At 52.3% G+C, this 19,475-nt stretch overlaps 1 protein-coding gene and 1 long non-coding RNA gene across 3 annotated transcripts in view; both read right to left on the bottom strand.

The window, feature by feature from the left end:
* LOC309518153 overlaps positions 1-19,475 on the bottom strand; it is a 68,750-nt gene that overhangs the window by 31,433 nt on the left and 17,842 nt on the right. The gene's annotated exons all lie outside the window — the stretch shown is intronic.
* Positions 1-19,475, bottom strand: part of FXR2 (FMR1 autosomal homolog 2) — a 30,703-nt gene that overhangs the window by 3,527 nt on the left and 7,701 nt on the right. Inside the window, exons 2-15 of one of the 2 annotated variants that reach the window (XM_082197638.1) lie at positions 15,785-15,837; positions 13,096-13,189; positions 12,899-12,970; positions 12,030-12,178; positions 10,655-10,748; positions 9,621-9,737; positions 8,086-8,256; positions 7,661-7,739; positions 6,294-6,403; positions 6,050-6,121; positions 5,699-5,785; positions 4,354-4,570; positions 2,438-2,650; positions 797-997 (exon numbers count right to left, since the gene is read on the bottom strand). In XM_082197638.1, coding sequence (XP_082053764.1) covers positions 797-997; positions 2,438-2,650; positions 4,354-4,570; positions 5,699-5,785; positions 6,050-6,121; positions 6,294-6,403; positions 7,661-7,739; positions 8,086-8,256; positions 9,621-9,737; positions 10,655-10,748; positions 12,030-12,178; positions 12,899-12,970; positions 13,096-13,189; positions 15,785-15,837 — 1,729 coding nt within the window. The remainder of the gene's footprint in view (positions 1-796; positions 998-2,437; positions 2,651-4,353; positions 4,571-5,698; positions 5,786-6,049; positions 6,122-6,293; positions 6,404-7,660; positions 7,740-8,085; positions 8,257-9,620; positions 9,738-10,654; positions 10,749-12,029; positions 12,179-12,898; positions 12,971-13,095; positions 13,190-15,784; positions 15,838-19,475) is intronic. The other variant, XM_082197639.1, reaches the window with a different exon arrangement.

Raw genomic sequence — 19,475 nt, 5'->3', positions numbered from 1 at the left:
GGCCCCATTAGCAAAAGTGGTACCTCAGGTTAAGAACCGTTTCAGGTTAAGAACGGACCTCCAGAACGAATTAAGTTCTTAAGCCAAGGTTCCACTGTATTCTCTTTCCTGGGTAGTCACAGTCAGCTCATGTCCTATCAGCTTACATTAATATTAATGAAATATTATTATTTCGTTAATAATAAAAATAACTCTCCCTTTGCCCTAAGGTCCTTGGGTGTGTTAGAGCATCGAAACACAGACAATATTAAAAACAGTTTACAAAAACAAGGTGAGTCTTAAAAATATACCCCTCAAAGGTCAGGCTAAAGAGGTGTGTTAAGAATTTATGGCCCCTTTCGTCTCATTGACAATGGCACTCAACTGGCCAAACGTGAGCAGAATCAGACCCTCAGTTCCAGCCACCACAGGTGCAACTTTAAAGGCAACATAGGCACCTTGAGCAGATTTATTTATTTACAAAGATATTTCTATATCGCTGTGTTGTGAAAATGTTTTTATAGCCATTTATCTCATAAAATTTGTACGCCTCTTGGTTGTAAAAAACCACCTTATAAGCGGTTTACAAAACAAGATAAAAAAAATATTGCAGCCATACTTCAAAACAGGAATGGGAAGGTTTTCAGCAGGTATTTAAAAGCTGGCGGGGAAGGCAGGTAGGGGCGACCGGAACCATGTTAGACTGACCCCCTCCACCAAGAAAAAGAGCCCATGAGCCCCATCTTCCCCATCTCCTAGCTCTTCCTGATCCCCACAACCTACGGCTGGGAATGGGCCTGCCCCACCCTCCACTCACCCAGGCCATTCTCGTTGACAGACATGTTGTCCGACTCCAGGCCTCCGTCCATCATGGTGGCGTCTTCGTCAGTGCGGCGCCGGCGGGACCGACGCCGGCGGTTGCTGACAGGCTGCGACTCGCTGGCGTCCGTGTCCGCGGTCTGGTCGGTTTCGGTGTTGTCCAGCAGGCTGTAAGGGTTGCTGTCGGGGTCTTTCAATACTGCAGAGGGAAGAGGCCGCCCATCAACTGTCTTTGTCGCCACAAGGTGGTGGGGAGGCCAAAACCTGATGCCCTCCGCCTCGGCCCGCCTTCTCAAGGTTAGAGAAGCAAGGCACCAGGCTTAGTGGAAGAGGCGCAAGGCTCTGGGGAAGGGTCCTAGACATAGCTGTCAAGCGTCCCTTATTTGGCGGGACAGTCCCTTATCCCAGCGCTGTGTCCCGCTGCTGTCCCTTATTGATGATGTCCCTTAAATTTCCCGGGTTTCAAAGGAAGCAGCTCCTCTCCCTCCCTCCCTGCCGGCCAGGGAGGAGGGAGGCTCCAACTGTGTTGCTTGGCTGCCCGGTCCGCCCCTCTCCGGCCTCCTCTCACAAGCCTCGGCCCCTGGGAGCCCCTCTCCGCCGGGACTCCCTCGGGCCCTTCCGCCGCCATCTTCCTCGCGGCCGCCGAACTGAGCGTCTCTGCCTGGGGCCTCCCCTCTGCCTGTCACTGCCGCTCCCACTAGGCCGTACTGCGGCTGTGCCGCTGAAGGACCCGAATGAGATGGGCAGCCTGGCATGGCCTATGAATTGCTGAGGAGCCTTGAGAGGAGAGCGAGGGCAACCATAGAGAAAGCAGTTCAGAGAGAGGAGGAAGAGGAGGCAGAGGCGCGGGCAGGTGTTCCAAGGGCTACAAGGGAAGGACCGCAAGCGCTTCTCCCATAGATTTGTAGTGGTAGACTATCAGATGGTCTGATCTGCGGCTTTACTTTGGGCGCTATTTCCCCCCCCCCTTCCTCCCGCCCCACCTGATGGAATTGAGAGCTGCAGATGGAGTATGAGAGAAAAGATACAGAACTGCAGCAGCATCTTCGTAGCTTGGACTTCGTTTTGCGCAAAAAGTGGTTAATGCTTGTAGTTATTTAATTGCAGTGTTTCATCGGCTGGTGTCTTGAGCAGCAACCTCTGGAAACGAAGGGCTAAAAACCGGCGCTGCTGGACCCTTATTTTCAAATCTGTAAGTTGACAGCTATGGTCCTAGAGGCCTCCCATCTCCTTCCCAAAGCTGGGAAATTGCAAAATAGGCTTTGGGCCGGAGGTGGGAGGACTCTAGGACTCTGTCAGAGGGTCCTCACGCTGCCTTCCCAAAGCCTTGCTCACCTGGCTTTGTGGGGGGCAGTGTCAGGGTGTCAGATGTTCCAAAAAAAAAAAAGGCCTCGAAGGCTACCACATGTTAGACCACCCTGTCCTAGGCCTTTGTCCTAGGAAATCCAGAGCTCAACAGCCACTGATGGGAGGGGAGGTGTCTTTAGGCTGTTCCCCCACCAAGTCACAGCAACGCTTGAATCCAGCTGCCCACCCAGCCCAGGAACATCCTGCTCAGGGTTTGGGACACGAGAGTGATGGAGCGCGCCCCCGCTTTCTGGCTGCGGGGAACCCAAAAAGGCTTCCGCTTCTTTCGTACCTGAACTGATGGAGGAGCTGTTGTACTTGCTGCCGCCTCCTCCACTGCTGCTACTTCCGCGAGGCGCCGGAGCAGGTCCCCGCCCCCGCCCCACCCCTGGCCGTCTGCGGTTGTCCTCCGGGCGGGGGTCACGGTCGCTGAGCGGCGGGCACTCGTAGTCCTCTCTCTTTTCCGACTCCGTTTCCGAAGCGTTGGACACGTCCGAGTTGGTAGCTAGGGAGACGAGGCGAGGAAAGAGGGGGCGCAAGCGAGAACTTAAGTGGCTGGGCTTAGAGCAGGGGCTCCGGTGAGCTGCTCTCAGCAGACACCCCACCCATTTTAGAGTCTGGATGCTGTGAAAAGACTGCTGGCAGCCTAAATTGGTTTACCATTTCCAGCAAGAAATACAGTGGTACCTCAGGTTACAGACGCTTCAGTAGACTGCTTGCCTCCAGGCAGGAGGTCACACTCACAGTTTCATTATCAAAACCTCTAAGCAAGCCTTTCTCCACCTGTGGGTCCCCAGATGTTGTTGAACTACAACTCCCATCACCCCTAGCTAGCAAGGCCAGAGCTCAAGGATGATGGGAGTTGTAGTCCAACAACATCTGGGGACCCACAGGTCGAGAAAGGCTGCTCTAACTGCTTTACAAGACTCTAAAAGTATTAAATGTCAAAGTATCCTAAACACCGTAAAATTTCCACAAATGGAGAACAACATGCAGCAAATTTGCCACAGCAAGCAGGATAAATGCTCCTAATCTTCAACATAGGCAAATGAGTTTTTAAAAGTAAAGGTAAAGGACCCCTGACAGTTAAGTCCAGGTGCAAACGACTCTGGGGTTGCAGCACTCATCTCGCTTTACTGGCCGAGGGAGCAGACGTTTGTCCGCAGACAGTTTTTCTGGGTCATGCGGCCAGCAGGACTAAGCCGCTTCTGACGAACCAGAGCAGCGCACGGAAACGCTGTTTACCTTCCTGCCGGAGTGGTATCTATTTATCTACTTGCACTTTGATGTGCTTTTGAACTGCTAGGTGGGCAGGAGCAGGGACTGAGCAACAGGAGCTCATTGCGGGGATTCGAACCGCCGACCTTCCGATCGGCAAGCCCTAGGCTCAGTAGTTTAGACCACAGTGCCATCCGTGTCCCAAATGAGTTTTTAAGAGATGCTTAAAACTTCCAACAGATGGAGTTTCCTGAATCTCTTACGGCCGTGAAGGTGTCCCATAATCGAATGGTTGTAACCAAAAAGGCTCGCTTCCATGAAGTTTCCAGGTGGCAAGCACACTAGCTGAGGCAATGCTTGCAAAACCACGTTTCACACAGAGCAATGAACTTGGTTGTCAACAGAACCTCCCCACCCCAGGTAGAAGATATTCATTCCCAATCCAGACAGGGGCACCCCTAAACACACTCACAGGTATTTCGCTATCCTGATCCAACAGCCAGCACTGGGCACAGGAGCTTCTTCCCAAACTGCTAACGTTCTGCCCTCCAGTTGTTCTGGAGGGAGGAGAGTGGACCGGTTCCCACTCGCCATTCCTGCTTACAGTGCTAAACAGCTGATTTGGAGGGATGCTAAACAACTGATTGATGTTAAACGGCTGATTTGGAGGGATGCGAAGCAACTGATTTGATGTTAAACGGCTGATTTGGTGAGATGTGAAACAACTGATTTGATGTTAAACGGCTGATTTGGTGGTATGCTAAACAGCTAATTTGATGTTAAACGGCTAATTTGGTGAGATGCGAAACAACTGATTTGATGTTAAACGGCTGATTTGGTGAGATGCGAAACAACTGATTTGATGTTAAATGGCTGATTTGGGGGGATGTTAGCAATGTGATACAAAGAGCTCTTCCATGTGTGCAAACTCCAGATATTCTGGGCGCAGTCCTTTGCCACCAGGAACACAGCAGGCCTCACCCAACTCACCATAACCAGAGTTGGGTCCCCTGCGCCCACGGCCGCCGCGCCCCCCGTAGCTGCCCCCGTAGGTCCGCGTGCCGTGCAGGGAGGAGGAGGTGCTCTCATCCGTGGTGTAGCCGCCCCGCTCCTTATCCGACCGGTTGGAGAGGGGGCGGAAGCCCAGGCCGATCTGGCGCAGCTGCTCATCGATCTGCAGCCGCTCCAGGCGCAGCTGCTCCACCTCCTAGCAGGGGGAAGGGGGAAAGGGTTGAGAACAAGGCCCCAGGCCGCCACCACCCCCAGTCGGGGAGGAGCCAAGGGCCTCGAAGAGAAAGAGGGAAGAGTGTCTGCTTCAAGAGCGCCGTAGAATTTACGCTGGCCGTCTCTCGGCAGCATTTGGAAAAAAGCTGGGGGAAAGTCGGGCAGGAAGGACGCAAACGGTCAAGACTCTTCCAAGGCCAGGAAAGGCCCCCCAAAAGAACTGTGCAAAAGCATTCGGGGGGCACCCCAGCTACATCTTCTGGACTTCACTCTGGACTTCACCGCTTTCTATACCCCCCCAAAAAAACTGCACACTCAAAGAAAACAGGAATGCAATTCAAAACCAAACAGTGCAAAATGAAATTTTATAACCATAGTAAGTATAGTAAAGGTAAAGGGACCCCTGACCATTAGGTCCAGTCGCTTTATTGGCCAAGGGAGCCAGCGTCCAGCTTCCGGGTCACGTGGCCAGCATGACTAAGCCGCTTCTGACGAACCAGAGCAGTGCACGGAAACGCATTTTACCTTCCTATTCATCTACTTTCACTTTGACGTGCTTTCAAACTGCTAGGTTGGCAGGAGCAGGGACCGAGCAACAGGAGCTCACCCCATTGTGGGGATTCGAACTGCCGACCTTCTGATCAGCAAGTCCTAGGCTCTGTGGTTTAACCCACAGCGCCACCCACGTCCCCAGTAAGTATAGTAACATACCAAAAAAAACCCAACCCCAAAAATTCAGTGCTGTAAGCAATATCCAGCACCCAACAGCAAAAATGAAAAAGGAGATTGACAGTTTCCCCTTGGTCCTGGAAACACCTGCCCTCTGATCTTGCTCAGAGATCTGCAGCAGATTCCAAGGGGAAGGGGGAAGGAGGAAGGGTAGCTAGAAAGCTGCCCTCCCACGATGCTGATCTTTAAACATCAACATCAGCACCTGAGAGGGGGGGCAGAGGTCCTCAGAACCGGGCGGCAGTTCCGACATTCTGCACCCGTGTCCCGAAATGGAGGGGTCTGGCGAAGATGCTCTGGCCCCATGGCGATGGAAGCAGGCTTGCCCCGTGGCCCGATCCTCCCTCGCCACAGCCCAGGAGAACCACACCAGCGGCCTTACCTGAAGGTAGGAGAGATGGTACTCCAGTAGCGCCTGCGCATTGCTGATGTTCTCCCGCGTTCCCACAAAGATGAAAGGGACCATCCCCTGGGGAAAGGAGACAGGGAGGTTGGCAAAGAGCAGGCACCATTTACCCAGGCAGAACACCGGGAGGTTACCAGGGCTGCCAGTTTTAAAGCCAATTAGTCAACGTTCCCCACAGAGGCATCCCAGTTAAACCAAAGGGATGACCTTTTGTGCTCTGGGAAAGCAGAGTTTCGACCAGAGCAGGACAGAGGGCAGGCCCGTGTGAGTTTTCGAGAGGGAAAGATGATCAGGATCCAAGAAAGCAAGAAAGAGTCGGAGACATACATTTGGTTCTTGTCCAATGTCTGTGTCTTGGACAGCTTTAGCCAGGGGACAAACTGGACCAGCCAGCAAGGACTGAAAGCAGACAAACGCAGATGTGATGATTTGATGGGGCGTGGCACGTGGGCAAACGTGGGACACTGTGGCTTTGAGAAGAGACGGAAACCTGGGGCTTGGGAACTGGGGCAGGGGACCCACACAGGAAGAAGCTGCTGCGGTGGCTTCTCCGCTCGGCAGCCCAATTTACCTCCTCCCTGGGGTTCTTCTTGTCGTTGTCACCTTCCACCCGAACTCGGACCACGCCGGATTTGTCCACAATCTCCTGGATGACTTTGCCGTTCTTGCCTATCACTTTCCCTGCAGGAGGCAAATGAAGGCAGGGAGTTGGAGGGCGTGCGTAAATCAAGCGTGCACAGGCTGCCGGCACGTTGCTCTGCCGCCTTAACTCTATGTCCCCAGCGTCAAGTCACTTGCAAATTGGCACCATAGTGCCTTGGAGGGGGACTGGTCAATGGATGAGGAAACCCACTAGTAAACAACACCTCCATACAAAAAATAACCCCTTTTTTGCACACACACACCCTTGTACATTTGCACTCGTTGCCAATGACAGGGAAGGAAAATCATTGACGCCCTTCTGTTGCTTGAGGAAAATCTATGCAACAAATCTTTGCTTGAGAAACAGCTCTGCCGACCAGGTGCCTTGGACTGGACCTTCCCTTGCCTGCCTTGTGCAACTAAATCCTGGGTTTTCTCAAGCAGAATTGCTGCAACTCAACTCCCAAGCAAACTCCGAATCTGGCTTACGAATCTGGTTTCACAAACATACCGTATTTTTCGCCCCATAGGACGCACCTAGGTTTTTTTGGGGGAAATAAAGAAAAAAAAATTATTCCCCTCCCAGGTGCGGGGCTGGGGCAGGGGAAGCCCGAGTTTCCACAGCCCCCAGAACAGGCTGCTATCCGCAAGCCGTGGGAGAGCTGCGCGAAGTCGTGCGGCTTTCCCACGGCTAGCGGAGAGCTGCGCGAAGCCTGAAGCTTGGGGCGTGCTGAGCTCAGCAGACCCCAAGGTTCTGGGTGCCGGCAAGCTCTCCGCTAGCTGTGGGAGAGCTGCGTCTCCCACGGCTAGCGGAGAGCTTCCTGAAGCCTGGAGAGGGAGAGGGGTCGGTGCGCACCGACCCCCTTCGCTCTCCAGGCTTCAGCGAAAGCCTGCACGCGCCCCATAGGACGCACACACATTTCCCCTTCATCTCTGGAGGGGAAAAAGTGCGTCCTATAGGGCGAAAAATACGGTAGGTTTTTGTGAAGGGAGAGAAAGAAGAGTTTGGATTTGATATTCCGCCTTTCACTCCCTTTAAGGAGTCTCAAAGGGGCTCACATTCTCCTTTCCCTTCCTCCCCCACAACAAACACTCTGTGAGGTGAGTGGGGCTGAGAGACTTCAGAGAAGTGTGACTGGCCCAAGGTCACCCAGCAGCTGCATGTGGAGGAGTGGAGATGCGAACCCGGTTCCCCAGATTATGGGACTACCGCTCTTAACCACTACACCACACTGGCTTGGTGAATGGGGTGCTCCATCAGGTTTCGCCCTGGAGCTAGAAAACGGTCTCACTCACCGACTAGGTTCCGAGGGACTTGAACAGAGTCTTCGGAGAATTCGAGGAAGCTCCTGGCCTGCTTGCAGGCTTCCGGGGTCTGCGGAGGAGCAGAAGGGAACAGCATGCCAAGCGGCTCAACACACTGTGCTGGTGGCTTGCGAGGTTTTAGGCCACCAAGGCTGCTCAGGCCTGACGTACCACTTGCAGATCCTCCCACTGCACAGCCACACGCCGGGCCTTTCTCCCTCCACCCCAAAGTTCGTTCCTTCTCAGTTAGAGCCGCCTTGCTTACCAAGCCCCACAACCAGAGTTTCCGGCCCCACTCACAGGATTCATTGATCAGGTGGGTCTTTGTTCCTTTTCTCTACACACCAGGCAAAACGAAAGCAGCCCGGCCCACCCCTTCTCCTCCCAGAAGTCTAGAAGCAGCCCCCGGCCCCTACCTCCCCGTAGATGCGGAAGGTGCAGGTCTCCTCGTCCAGCTCAATGGCGGTGACGCCCTGCACTTTCCGGGCCTGCTGGATGTTGGCCCCGTGGGTTCCGATGGCCAGCCCCATCAGGTCCTCCCGCACCGTGAACTCCTCCTGGAATGCCGACGCCAGCTGCTTACTCGTCTGGGGGGAGAGGCAGAGGCAGGATGGGAAACAGGTCTCGGAAGTCGCGTGAGCCCCACCTCTCTTTTCAAGCCTGGGCCCTCACCCCCCACAAAAGGCCCAGCATCCAGGCCAGGCAGACATGCTTGGAGACAGAGCAGGTCTTATAATACTGGATCAACTAAGGTTGGCATGTGGGTCCTGAATGGGGCAGCTGTCCCCCTGAAGGACCAGGTGCACAGCCTGGGAGTCATTTTGGACTCACCGCTGTCCATGGAGGCGCAGGTCAGTTCTGTGTCCAGGGCAGCTGTCTACCAGCTCCATCTGGTACGCAGCCTAAGACCCTACCTGCCCGCAGACTGGCCAGAGTGGTGCATGCTCTGGTTATCTCCCGCTTGGACTACTGCAATGCGCTCTATGTGGGTCTACCTTGGAAGGTGACCCAGAAACTACAATTAATCCAGAATGCGGCAGCCAGACTGGTGACTGGGAGCAGCCGCCGAGACCACATAACACCGGTCCTGAAAGACCTACATTGGCTCCCAGTACGTTTTCGAGCACAATTCAAAGTGTTGGTGCTGACCTTGAAAGCCCTAAATGGCCTCAAAGGCCCAGGAGACCTGAAGGAGCGTCTCCACCCCCATCTTTCAGCCGGACCCTGAGGTCCAGCTCCAAAGGCCTTCTGGCAGTTTCCTCCCTGCGAGAAGCAAAGCTACAGGGAACCAGACAGAGGGCCTTCTCGGTGGTGGCACCCGCCCTGTGGAACGCCCCCCCCCACCAGATGTGAAGGAAATAAGCAGCTATCTTCTCTTTAAAAGACATCTGAAGGCAGCCCTGTTTAGGGAAGCTTTTAATATTTAATGCTGTATTGTTTTTAACACTCGACTGGGAGCCACCCAGAGCGGCTGGGGAAACTCAGCCAGATGGGCGGGGTATAATATATTATTATTATATTATGTCAAGCTTGTGACTTTCACAGAACGCTGCGTCCACAGCTGGAGGCAGAAGCGTGCTTTCCAAATACCAGCTGCTGGAAACCGCAGGAGGGGAGAGCTGCTCTTTTGGCGGGGGTCCTGCTTGCAGGTTTCCCATAAGAGGTACCCGGCTGACCACTGGGAGAATAGAGCGCTGGTCCAGTTGGGCCTCTGGCCATCTTCTGGCATCTATATCTGGCAGGGAGTTCTCCCAAACTGAAACGCTGCATTCTCCAGCACCGCTTCGCATTTTAGAAAGGTACCCTCCTGCCTCCCCGCTTGGCACTCCTGTCCTTCGGGCCCAGGATGGCAGCTACTGTCAGCTAGTCCTGAGCCAGAGACGTTCCCCGCTCCTGCACCCAGGGGGCGCTGTGGCGCTCAGAGGGTCCCCTCTCTCCCTCCCTCTCTCACCTCCAAGTGTTTGTTGGCCTCCTCATTCCGAGACATGAGCATCAGCTTAGTCCGGATGCTGCGCAAGTGCATGTCGCCCAGCAGAGACGCCCTCTTGACGGTGGACTCGTTTGTGGACTGCAGGGAGAGAAAAAGTTAATTAGGCCGCCGTGTGCTGGCAAACCAAGAACACCGGTGAGCCTACGACACAGAATCGCCCCACCAGGTTTTAAGGTGTTTAGTCTAACAAGAATTCAAGCTGTCAGTTATCCTTTTCAACTCTGGCTCCGGCCTGGTGGAACGCTCTGCCTCATGAGTCCAGGGCCCTGCAAGATCTGATTTCTTTCCACGGGGCCTGTAAGACAGAGTTGTTCCGCCTGGCCTTTGGCTTGGAGCCAATTTGATTCCCTCCCTCTCTTTCTTCTTTCTTTTCCTTTCTCCTCCTGCGATGAAGCTACATTTTAATATTTTAATGTTTCAATATTTTAATGTTGTTTTTAAGTTGTATTCATTCCGCTTGTTTTTATTATTGCTTGTTAGCCACTCTGAGCCCAGGCTTGGCTGGGGAGGGCGGGGCATAAATTATTTATTTATTTATTTATTTATATTATTTATATTATTATTATTATTATTATTATTATTATTATTATTATTATCATCATCATTATTATTATCATTATCATCATCATCATCCACCCAGTTAAAATTAAAGGAAATTTAACACGGAAACCACAGCTCCTGGAGGGGATCATTTCCTCTGAAGCGAGAGAACTCCCCCACCCCACCCCATCCTGAGAAGATGCCCTTTATCATGTCCCAAGTGCAAAACGAGAAATCCAGCACAGGTCTGGACGAGAAATATGCAAGAGGTGCACCAAGCAGATGTAGAAGTTGCAGTTGCGCATTTAGTGGTCATCTGCAGTTCCTGCCACTAGAGGGGAGTGAAGAGCCACACAGGTTCCGGCTCTGAGAATAAGTCCCAGGCATTTTCCTCCCCACTTGGTTCAGCTAAGCAGGCAGACGCCACCCCCGGAACAGAGGAGGAAGAGCCTTACGAGGATGACGAGCTCACTGCTAGTGGAACTGAGGAAGATGCAGTTCGCGCTCACAGCTTTCTTGAACTCCTTGTGCACGTTTTCGTTTGAGCAGCTGCAAAGGGGAAACAGAGAAACGGTAAGAAGCTTCGGAAAAAGTGTGGACGCCAACCTGAGATGCTGAAAGTTCAGGCTTCCACATGCGGTGGACCTGTGAATCTGTACATGGAGACAGGTTTTACAAGAGATCTCTGAGACTGCAGGCAGCCCAGGGAGTCTCAATGCCAGGCTACGTTTACTACCAACATTTGAGGACGACAGTGCAGAGCTAGTTTGTAAAACTCTTACTATATATTTGTGGGCTGAGACAAGAATGACTACTGCCCAAGGATGGAGAAATGCCCTTCACATTTGGTTTAAGAAGGCCTTAAAGGTAAATATAAAGGGGACCCCTGACCATTAGGTCCAGTCGTGGCCGACTTGAGTTGCGGCGCTCATCTCGCTTTACTGGCCGAGGGAGCCGGCGTACAGCTTCCGGGTCTTGTGGCCAGCAGGACTAAGCCGCTTCTGGCGAACAAGAGCAGTGCACGGAAACGCCGTTTACCTTCCTGCCGGAGTGGTACCTATTTATCTACTTGCACTTTGACGTGCTTTAGAACTGCTAGGTTGGCAGGAGCAGGGACCGAGACATGGCAGCTCACCCCGTCACAGAGATTCGAACCGCCAACCTTCTGATCTTGGCAAGTCCTAGGCTCTGTGGTTTAACCCACAGCACCTTACATATTGCTTATTCAGAAAAGTTGATTCATTCAATAGCGCACCTCCTGAAACCGACTTCCCTTCTGTTAAGAAGCTCTTAGGCTCCATTCCCTTCAGATGGAGCAAATGTCTGCACAGTGCAAGCAAAATTAATCCCAGGCAGATGTGGGCTGATGGAGATTTGAATCGGAAAGAATATGGATTTGGCAGACAAGCTCCCCCTCTCCCACACAATTGTTGTTGCTGTTGTTAATACCCCACCCATATGGCTGGGTATCCCCAGCCACTCTGGCGGATTACAGAATATATAACATAATAAAGCATCAAACATTAAAAACTTCCCTAAACAGGGCTGCCTTCAGATGTCTCCTAAAAGTTGTGCAGTTCTTTATCTCCTTGGCATCTGAAGGGAAGGCGTTCCACTGGGAGGGTGCCACTACAGAGAAGGCCCTCTGCCTGGTTCCCTGTAACTTTGCTTCTCACACTGAGGGACCCAGCAGAAGGCCCTCCCTCGGAGCTGGACCTCAGTGTCTGGGCTGAGCAATGGGGGTGGAGACGCTCCTTCGGGTATACTGGGCCGTTTAGGGCTTTAAAGGTCAGCACCAACCATTTGAATTGTGTTTATGTTAACACTCACGCCTCCTTGAGATCCTCTGGTACCGCAATGGTGACTTTGAAAAAGCTGCACTTGGTGGCCACTTTGCTGGGGTTGACAGGCCGCAGCCGCTCCAATGTGACGATTTCATTGTAGATGGCATCGCAAGCAGCGTATTCTATGACGTAGAACTGCAAGAGGAGGATGAGATCAGAGGGAGCCACAAAGAGCCCCTTCACTGACGCGGCAAAGGAAGAGCCCAAAAGAGCTGCAGTTACGTTCTGCCTTTAGAGTTGTTAAGCCGAAGTAAACTCAAACAGGAGGGGGAAAGTGAATTATAACTGCACACTGGGAAGAAAAAAACCCTGGAAAACTCTTCCATGGGGTTAGGGTCACAGTCCCACCCACCCACTCAACTGCAGGTTCCCCTCCTCTCTCTGGATGTAACAGTCTTTCTTGGAAATGCAGAACCAGTTATGTTCACACTAAGAAACCCACTGAACACTGCTGCTTGAGGGAAGTGGAAACTTTCACGCCTGCAAATTCAGGCTGGCTTACGACCCTGGAAATTTACTTGCTTTCATTATTTTTATTTACTGAAAAAAAATTATACTCTACCTGATCCCACTGAGAGAACTTAAGGCAGATTATGATAACCTCATAACAACACGTCACAGAAGCATCATAAGAACATCTGCATTGCAGCACCGTCTCTATTCCGCATTGTGGCCCATGACGCCCAGATGTTCTGTGAGCATTTGCTGTGCGCATGGAGAGCTCCTACCATGTGCCAGGGAGGCGGAAGGGGCTCACTCATTAAATGTGTTAATGGTGAGAGGGACGGGCCGCACTGCCCCCTCACTGAATGCCTGGGAATATTTCAAGGGGGATATATTTTGTTCGATACTTACGTCTCCTTTCATCATTCGAACCCTGGCCAGCCACCAGCCACAAGGCTCATGCTCATTGGCTCGGGAATAAACCTGAGAGGACAGGGAAATTCAAGTTAGGGGGGCACCCTCCACACCCAGCAGCTTCCTGCTCACCCCAATGCTCCACCCCCCACCCCCAGAAGGGTGCGGAAAGCCTCTTGGCAGCCTTCACTCACCTCCACCTCATCCCCTTCCAAAATCTCCTTGCTGTAGTCTGCAGGTGGGGGCAGCCGCACGTCGCCGAAGGGGATTTGCCTTTCGGGCTGCCAGCTGTGAAGAGACAGAGTGTTATTCCAGGTGACAGTAAGGGGAGACCAGCTACCCATCAACACACAATGTTTCTTCACAAGCTATGGGAGGTGCTTGGGGCTAAACAATGCCAAGAGCCGACTTTTGCGCAGGTGAAAGCAGCAGGGACCCTGGGTCAACAGAGGCACTCCCACCAATCCAGAATGGCTGCTTCGTAGAAGCACACTCCAAATACCCCCCTCCACTGCTAACAAGCTATTCTCTTCTCTAATGACTCAGCAGCATGAATCGGACAACGGCAGCCGGCCTGAACTCCCCCCACCCCCGCTTCTAGCAACATGGTTTTCCAACCACAACTGCACATGCCAGAAAAAATTCCAGACCCCTGGCTGCACACGCACCTAGGAAATCAAATGTATCACCTTCTGACTTTAATTCCACACACCCCCTTCCACCAGAGCTATGGAACGCTGGCTCTTAAATATTCAATGCTGGCTCCTAGGAACCACAACTATTTGGCGCCGCCGCTGGTTAGACATAAAGGCCACAGTACCATTACCTGATGGGGGTCAAAATAGTTTAGAGGCAAGGAAGCCTGCTAAGAGCATGCAAGCGTTCTGGGGGGGGGGGGCCGAGGCAAGATGAAAGAAATGAGGGGAGGAGAACGCAAGGACAGATCCCCCACTCAGGAAACACCAGAAGGAGGGCTGGAGACTGGGGCCGACAGAGAGACACTCGGTGGGTATTTATAGCCCGCCCTGCCTCTCGCAGAGAGATTGTGCTGCGGCTGTGTTCCGGCCCTGTCAGAGCACAATCCTGGGAACTGGCCGCGGTGCTGCAAGGCTGCCTCGTTAACTGCAGCGGAATTAGGCAGCATTTGCATACCGCCGCCACGCCCACACCACCCTGGGTGGGGAGACGGAGGCGGCCAGACCCAGCTGCTGGCAGGCTGCCAGACTCCCTCTGCTCACTAGTCCCTTGCTGGCTGACAAACGGAGCCGCAAACTCGGGCGGCCTGTCAGCGAGAGCCCCAGCAAAGCCAGCACCTGCTGCTCTTCGCAGAGAGCAGGGCCGGCGTTGAACCTCCGCCCACAAAGCTTTTTATTTTTTCCGGGTGGGGTGGGGGGAAGCAGACGGTTGCTTGACTGCAGCGCCTAGAGGCCAGGGTGGATTCCCTCCTTACAGCTGTTGCGGAGACACGTGTCTCCCTGACGCTTCAGCTGCCGAGGAAGGACCTTTGCAAGAGGCTCAAACCTCCCTCCTCCGGCAGACGCTTCTGGCTTTCTGCTGAGTCAGGAATTTCAGGCACTTTCGCCTCCCCACCCCTCCAATAAGCAGCATTTAAAAGCAAACAAAAACCCCATCTTGTTGCTTGCGAGCGCCAAGGTATTTGCTGTGCAATAAGCTTCTAGGGAGGACGCAGAGATCTTTACAAGGGTGGGGGCTGGGGTTCAGCCCCCCTGCTCTGTAACTGCTGGGGGATTGGGGCCACCACCAATGCTGTGCAGTGCCTACACAGGTGGGCGACAAAGTCCTCTGGGCAGGTATCCCCGCAACCTCCTGTCTCTAGAGTCTGGGGGAACAGGGTTAGGGGTGTCTGGCTCAAGGGAAACGAAGATTGAAGATGAAGATGGAGCCCAGATTGAGGAGGAAGGAACCACCTTCCCCACTTCCCTGAGGTGACCAAGCAACTGTGTGTGCTCTGAGAGGTGGGGAGTTCCTGACGTCATCTCCTGAAGGGACCCCAAGCCAGCGTGAGAGGTTTGTTGCGCTGCTGTATTCGGTAGCCCGGGGGTGCCTAGTTTGATAGAGCAGCTGGTAGACAGGCAGTGAACTCTTGGTGGGGAGAGCAATCTAGCCACCAGCAGGAGTTGCTACAAAGCAAGAACAGAGCTCCAGGAGGAAAGCCCCTGTTTCTTCCCCTCGGCCCAGCTGCCACCAGAGTGCAAAGCAGGGATGGGAATGGCCAGCGTTTCCTGGGCGAGGTTAAATAAGTTGGAGTTCTTGTTATTAAATATACCAAGAAAAAAGCACACCGAGAAATCTGGCCAATATAAGTTTCAAAAGTGGGAGTGGTCCCTATTCGCAAATCAATAGTCAGTTGTAAGAAAAACTAATCCATTCAGAAGTATGTATTCTGACAAGGATTACAAACTCAAACTCATAAGGATATGTATATGAATGGATTAGTTTTTCTTACAACTGACTATTGATTTGCGAATAGGGACCACTCCCACTTTTGAAACTTATATTGGCCAGAGTTCTTGGTGTGCTTGTTTCCTGGGTGAGAGCAAGGGACATGGGTTGGGGGGGGGAGCAACTGTCTGCAAGAATATTATTTCAATTTCCTAGGAGCCAGCATGGAGCTATAGGCACCAGCCCCACACAGCATTCATATTACACAAGGTGCCAGCAAACAAGCCCAGGTCAGTGGGGTTTCATTGCCAGAGGTCGCTCAGAGCTGGTATGCCAGGGTTGTACCCTCATCATACAGTGGACCTCAAGAACACTGGGGCAGCCACTACTGGAAAAGGACGGGCTGATCTTGGCCTGCCAGCTCTCTGACAAAAGAGCAGAGTAGGGCGCAGGCACGCAATGCCTCTTGCGGACACTCACTTGTTCTCGAAGGATATCGTGACCGAGTCTTCGTGGACATCTTTAACAAAACCCTGGAAGGGAAGGAAGAGACAAGAGACACCGCGTTAGCGCCACAGCCGGCAGGTCCCCAAAGCTCACTGCGAAAGGGGCAGCGCTGGCTGAGCAAAAAAGGAGCCCCGCAGAAGGAGCCACCGCCGCCACCAAGTCCCTCGACTAGGACCAGCGGACCCAGGATGCCAAACAGCCAACGCAAAGCAGCAGCGTGGAAAGGGAGACTTGGCAAGAGAAGAAGAGCTCTGCGGAAGCAAAGGTCGCATCTTGGCAACATCCCCCAAAGACGTGATCCTCCGAGTCACTGGTCCCTAAGGGGCAAATAAGGGGGCCTAGATGAATCTGTCTAAACCTCTTTTAAGGCATCTATGTTAGTGGCCATCGCTACCTCCAGTGGCAGGGAGTTCCATAGTTTTAACTATGCGCTCCATGAAATACTTCCTTTTACATGTCCTGTTCAGGAAGACATGAACTTCTCTCCCCCTCTCTCTCATAGACATCCCACCCTGTCTCATTTCTTAAATACAATACAAAATCAATACAACCCAGGTGGTTAAGAAAGCCCAACACAGACTTCATCTCCTCAGAGTATTGTGAAAGAAGGATGTCAATCAACATTTGGCGATCTCCTTCTACCGGTCCACAATAGAAAGTGTCCTTTCATACTGCATCACAGTGTGGTATGCTGGTTTGACATCTACCGATAGGAAGTGCCTACAGAGGGTGGTGAATACAGCACAAGATATTATGGGCTGTCCCGTGAATCCGCTGGATGAAACAGCAGAAGAACGTTGCCTGTGAGGAAAATTCTCAGGGATGATTCACACCCTGGTCGGCACTTTCTTGATCTCCTGCCCTCGGGCAGAAGATATATAGAAGCATGATTAGTCGCAACAACAGGGTAAAGAACGGCTTCTATCTGTAGACTGTTAGGCTGCTAAATGAAAAGATAACAACAGGGCAACTGACTTTCGGGTTTGGTGGGTGTGCGTCAGTAAATGAGGCGAATTAAGACTAAGAGAGCTGAGTAGGGGATCTCGTGTAATCTCACTGTATACAAGTTGTACAAGTGACAATAAAGTAAATGGCCTCGGTCCAGTATAACTGAAGGAGCATCTCCACCCCCATAGTTCTACTGAGGTCCAGCGCCGAGGGCCTTCTAACAATTCCCTCAGTGCAAGAAGCCAAGTTACAGGGAACCAGGCAGAGGGCCTTCTCGGTGGTGGCACCCGGCCTCCCACCAGATGTCAAAGAGAACAACAACTACCAGACTTTTAGAAGACATCTGAAGGCAGCCCTCTTTAGGGAAACTTGTAATGTTTGATGCATTCCTGTATTTTAATATTTTGTTGAAAGCCGCCCAGAGTGGCTGGGGAAGCCCAGCCAGATGGGCGGGGTATAAATAATAAATTATTATTATTATTTCAATTTACTCCTCCTAAAGCACATTCCCTGCCAGACTAGCCAACACCAGGCAGCTAGCTCATGACTCCTCCTTCAAAGAACACACGGCAGCTTCCTTTCAGCGCTCAGGAGCTCACATGCTGCCAGGCCTCTGGGTCAGATTGCGTTTCTGCAGAAGAACTCCACTCTTAGCCAACCCCAACCTGCCCATCCATTTTTTAATCCCAAAGCAATGCAGGGCTGCTTAGGATCAGGGAAAGTTGCTCAGTGGGACAGCCGTTTGGGAGGAAATGCCAGAGTCCCTGGGTGCAACCCTCTATTCACTTACAGTGCTACCTCGGGTTAAGCACCCGTATTTTTCGCTCTATAAGACGCACCAGACCACAAGACGCACCTAGTTTTTGGAGGAGGAAAACAAGAAAAAAATATTCTGAATCTCAGAAGCCAGAACAGCAAGAGGGATCACTGCGCAGTGAAAGCAGCAATCCCTCTTGCTATTCTGGCTTCTGGGATAGCTGCGCAGCCTGCATTCGCTCCATAAGACGTACACACATTTCCCCTTACATTTTAGGAGGGAAAAAGTGAGTCTTAAAGAGCAAAAAATACGGTACTTAATTCGTTCCAGAGGTCCGTTCTTAAACTGAAACTGTTCTGAACCTGAAGCACCACTTTAGCTAATGGGGACTCCCGCTGCCACAGGAGCACGATTTCTGTTCTCATCCTGAAGCAAAGTTCTTAACCTGAAGCACTATTTCTGAGTTAGCGGACTCTGTAACCTGAAGCGTATGTAACCAGAGGTACCACTGTACTTATTTACAAGATCCATAACCCGCTTTTCCTCAAAAACCCAAGACGGTTTCAAGATTAAAACCCGAACGGCCCGGCTTCCACCAAGATTGATGTTTGGGACATTTGGTAACACTTGTAAGTGAATGTTTTCTGGAGTTGCTAGGAAAAAAGGGTCCAACAGGCAAATGGTTAGCCTGGTTAATGGACACAGATGGATAAACATGTGGGGGATGACGTTTTTGAAGGGGAAAACCACACTTGGATTAGTTTTCTGATTTAGGGAGGCCAACTCCACCCCTGAATACAGGCTAAAGTATTCCACAAACAACCTCTCCGCGTGGTGGCCATTCTCTGCCACAGCCTTATTCCTCCAGGCGTGTGGCTTTTAGAAGACAGGGGGCAGCCCTGACCCTGCCTCTCTTCATCTCCTGCTGCCCGCAACACGGGACATCTGGCACTGCCAGGGTGGGGAAGGGAGGGCAGCCGCAGGGCCGCAATCAAGGGAGAGAGGCCTGAACATGTTCTGAGTTTGGAGCGTGATGAGGGCAGGGCGAAATGTACTGCGTGTCTACAGAGTGATGGGAGTAACAGGTGTTCCTGAGGACAGATGTCTTCTCCGCCAGCTGCTCTGCTACGAGCAAACAGCCACACGCCTCCTTCCCAGCTCCAGAGGAAGCCGGCTTTAAGCGGAGTTCATGGCCCAGTAAAGCAGTGCCACTATTCCAGCACGCACAACTCACTGGGACAGAGAAAATCTAAGTTGGGAATCTCACCACTCAACCAGCATCTATTGGAGACAGCAGAAAGGAGTTACCTCTGGTTGGAAGAGATGGCCTGCATATATCCTTGACTACATGGCTGCCTCCCAAGACTCCTTTCCTCAACAGCATGCTAAAAATCTCTCTCCTCCTCGTCCCAGGACCTGGTGACCTCTTTAGCAAGTCTGGGTGCTACCCGCAATTTGATCGCCCAAGCAAAATACTCCTGCAGGCCCACATGGAGGGCGTGATAAAAGCTCGCTGGATCAGGCCAAATGCCCATCTCAGCCAGCACCCTGTTCTTCCAGAGACCCACCAGTTGCCCTCTCCTTTCTTCCCAGTAACTGCAGAGGCAGAGCATAGCTTTCATGGCTAGCAGCCATCGACAACTCTCTCTCTCTCCTCTAGGAAAGTGTCTAATCCTCTTTGAGAGCCCCCTGGCTTGACGGACATCCGTAGCTCCTGTGGGAGTGAGTTCCACAGGTGAACTATGAGTTGCATGAAGAAATACTTTCATTCATGCGTCCTGAATCTTCCAACACTCAGCTTCAGTGGATGTACACGGCAAGAGGGAGGGAGAATAACTTCCCCCCTTTGCTCCCTGTCTATCAGTCTAGTGGGTGCATCCTGAGGCCTTGGATCGGAGGCCTTAGACACAGTCAACAGTTAGCCTGGCCATTCAGAGAGCAGCAAAGAGGCAGAGGCAG

This window comes from Podarcis vaucheri (assembly GCF_965113315.1).
Source record: "Podarcis vaucheri genome assembly, chromosome: 13".
NCBI classification, from domain to species: Eukaryota; Metazoa; Chordata; class Lepidosauria; order Squamata; family Lacertidae; genus Podarcis; species Podarcis vaucheri.
Note: the sequence above shows the minus strand (reverse complement) of the source record. Positions and strands in the feature narration are given on the sequence as shown.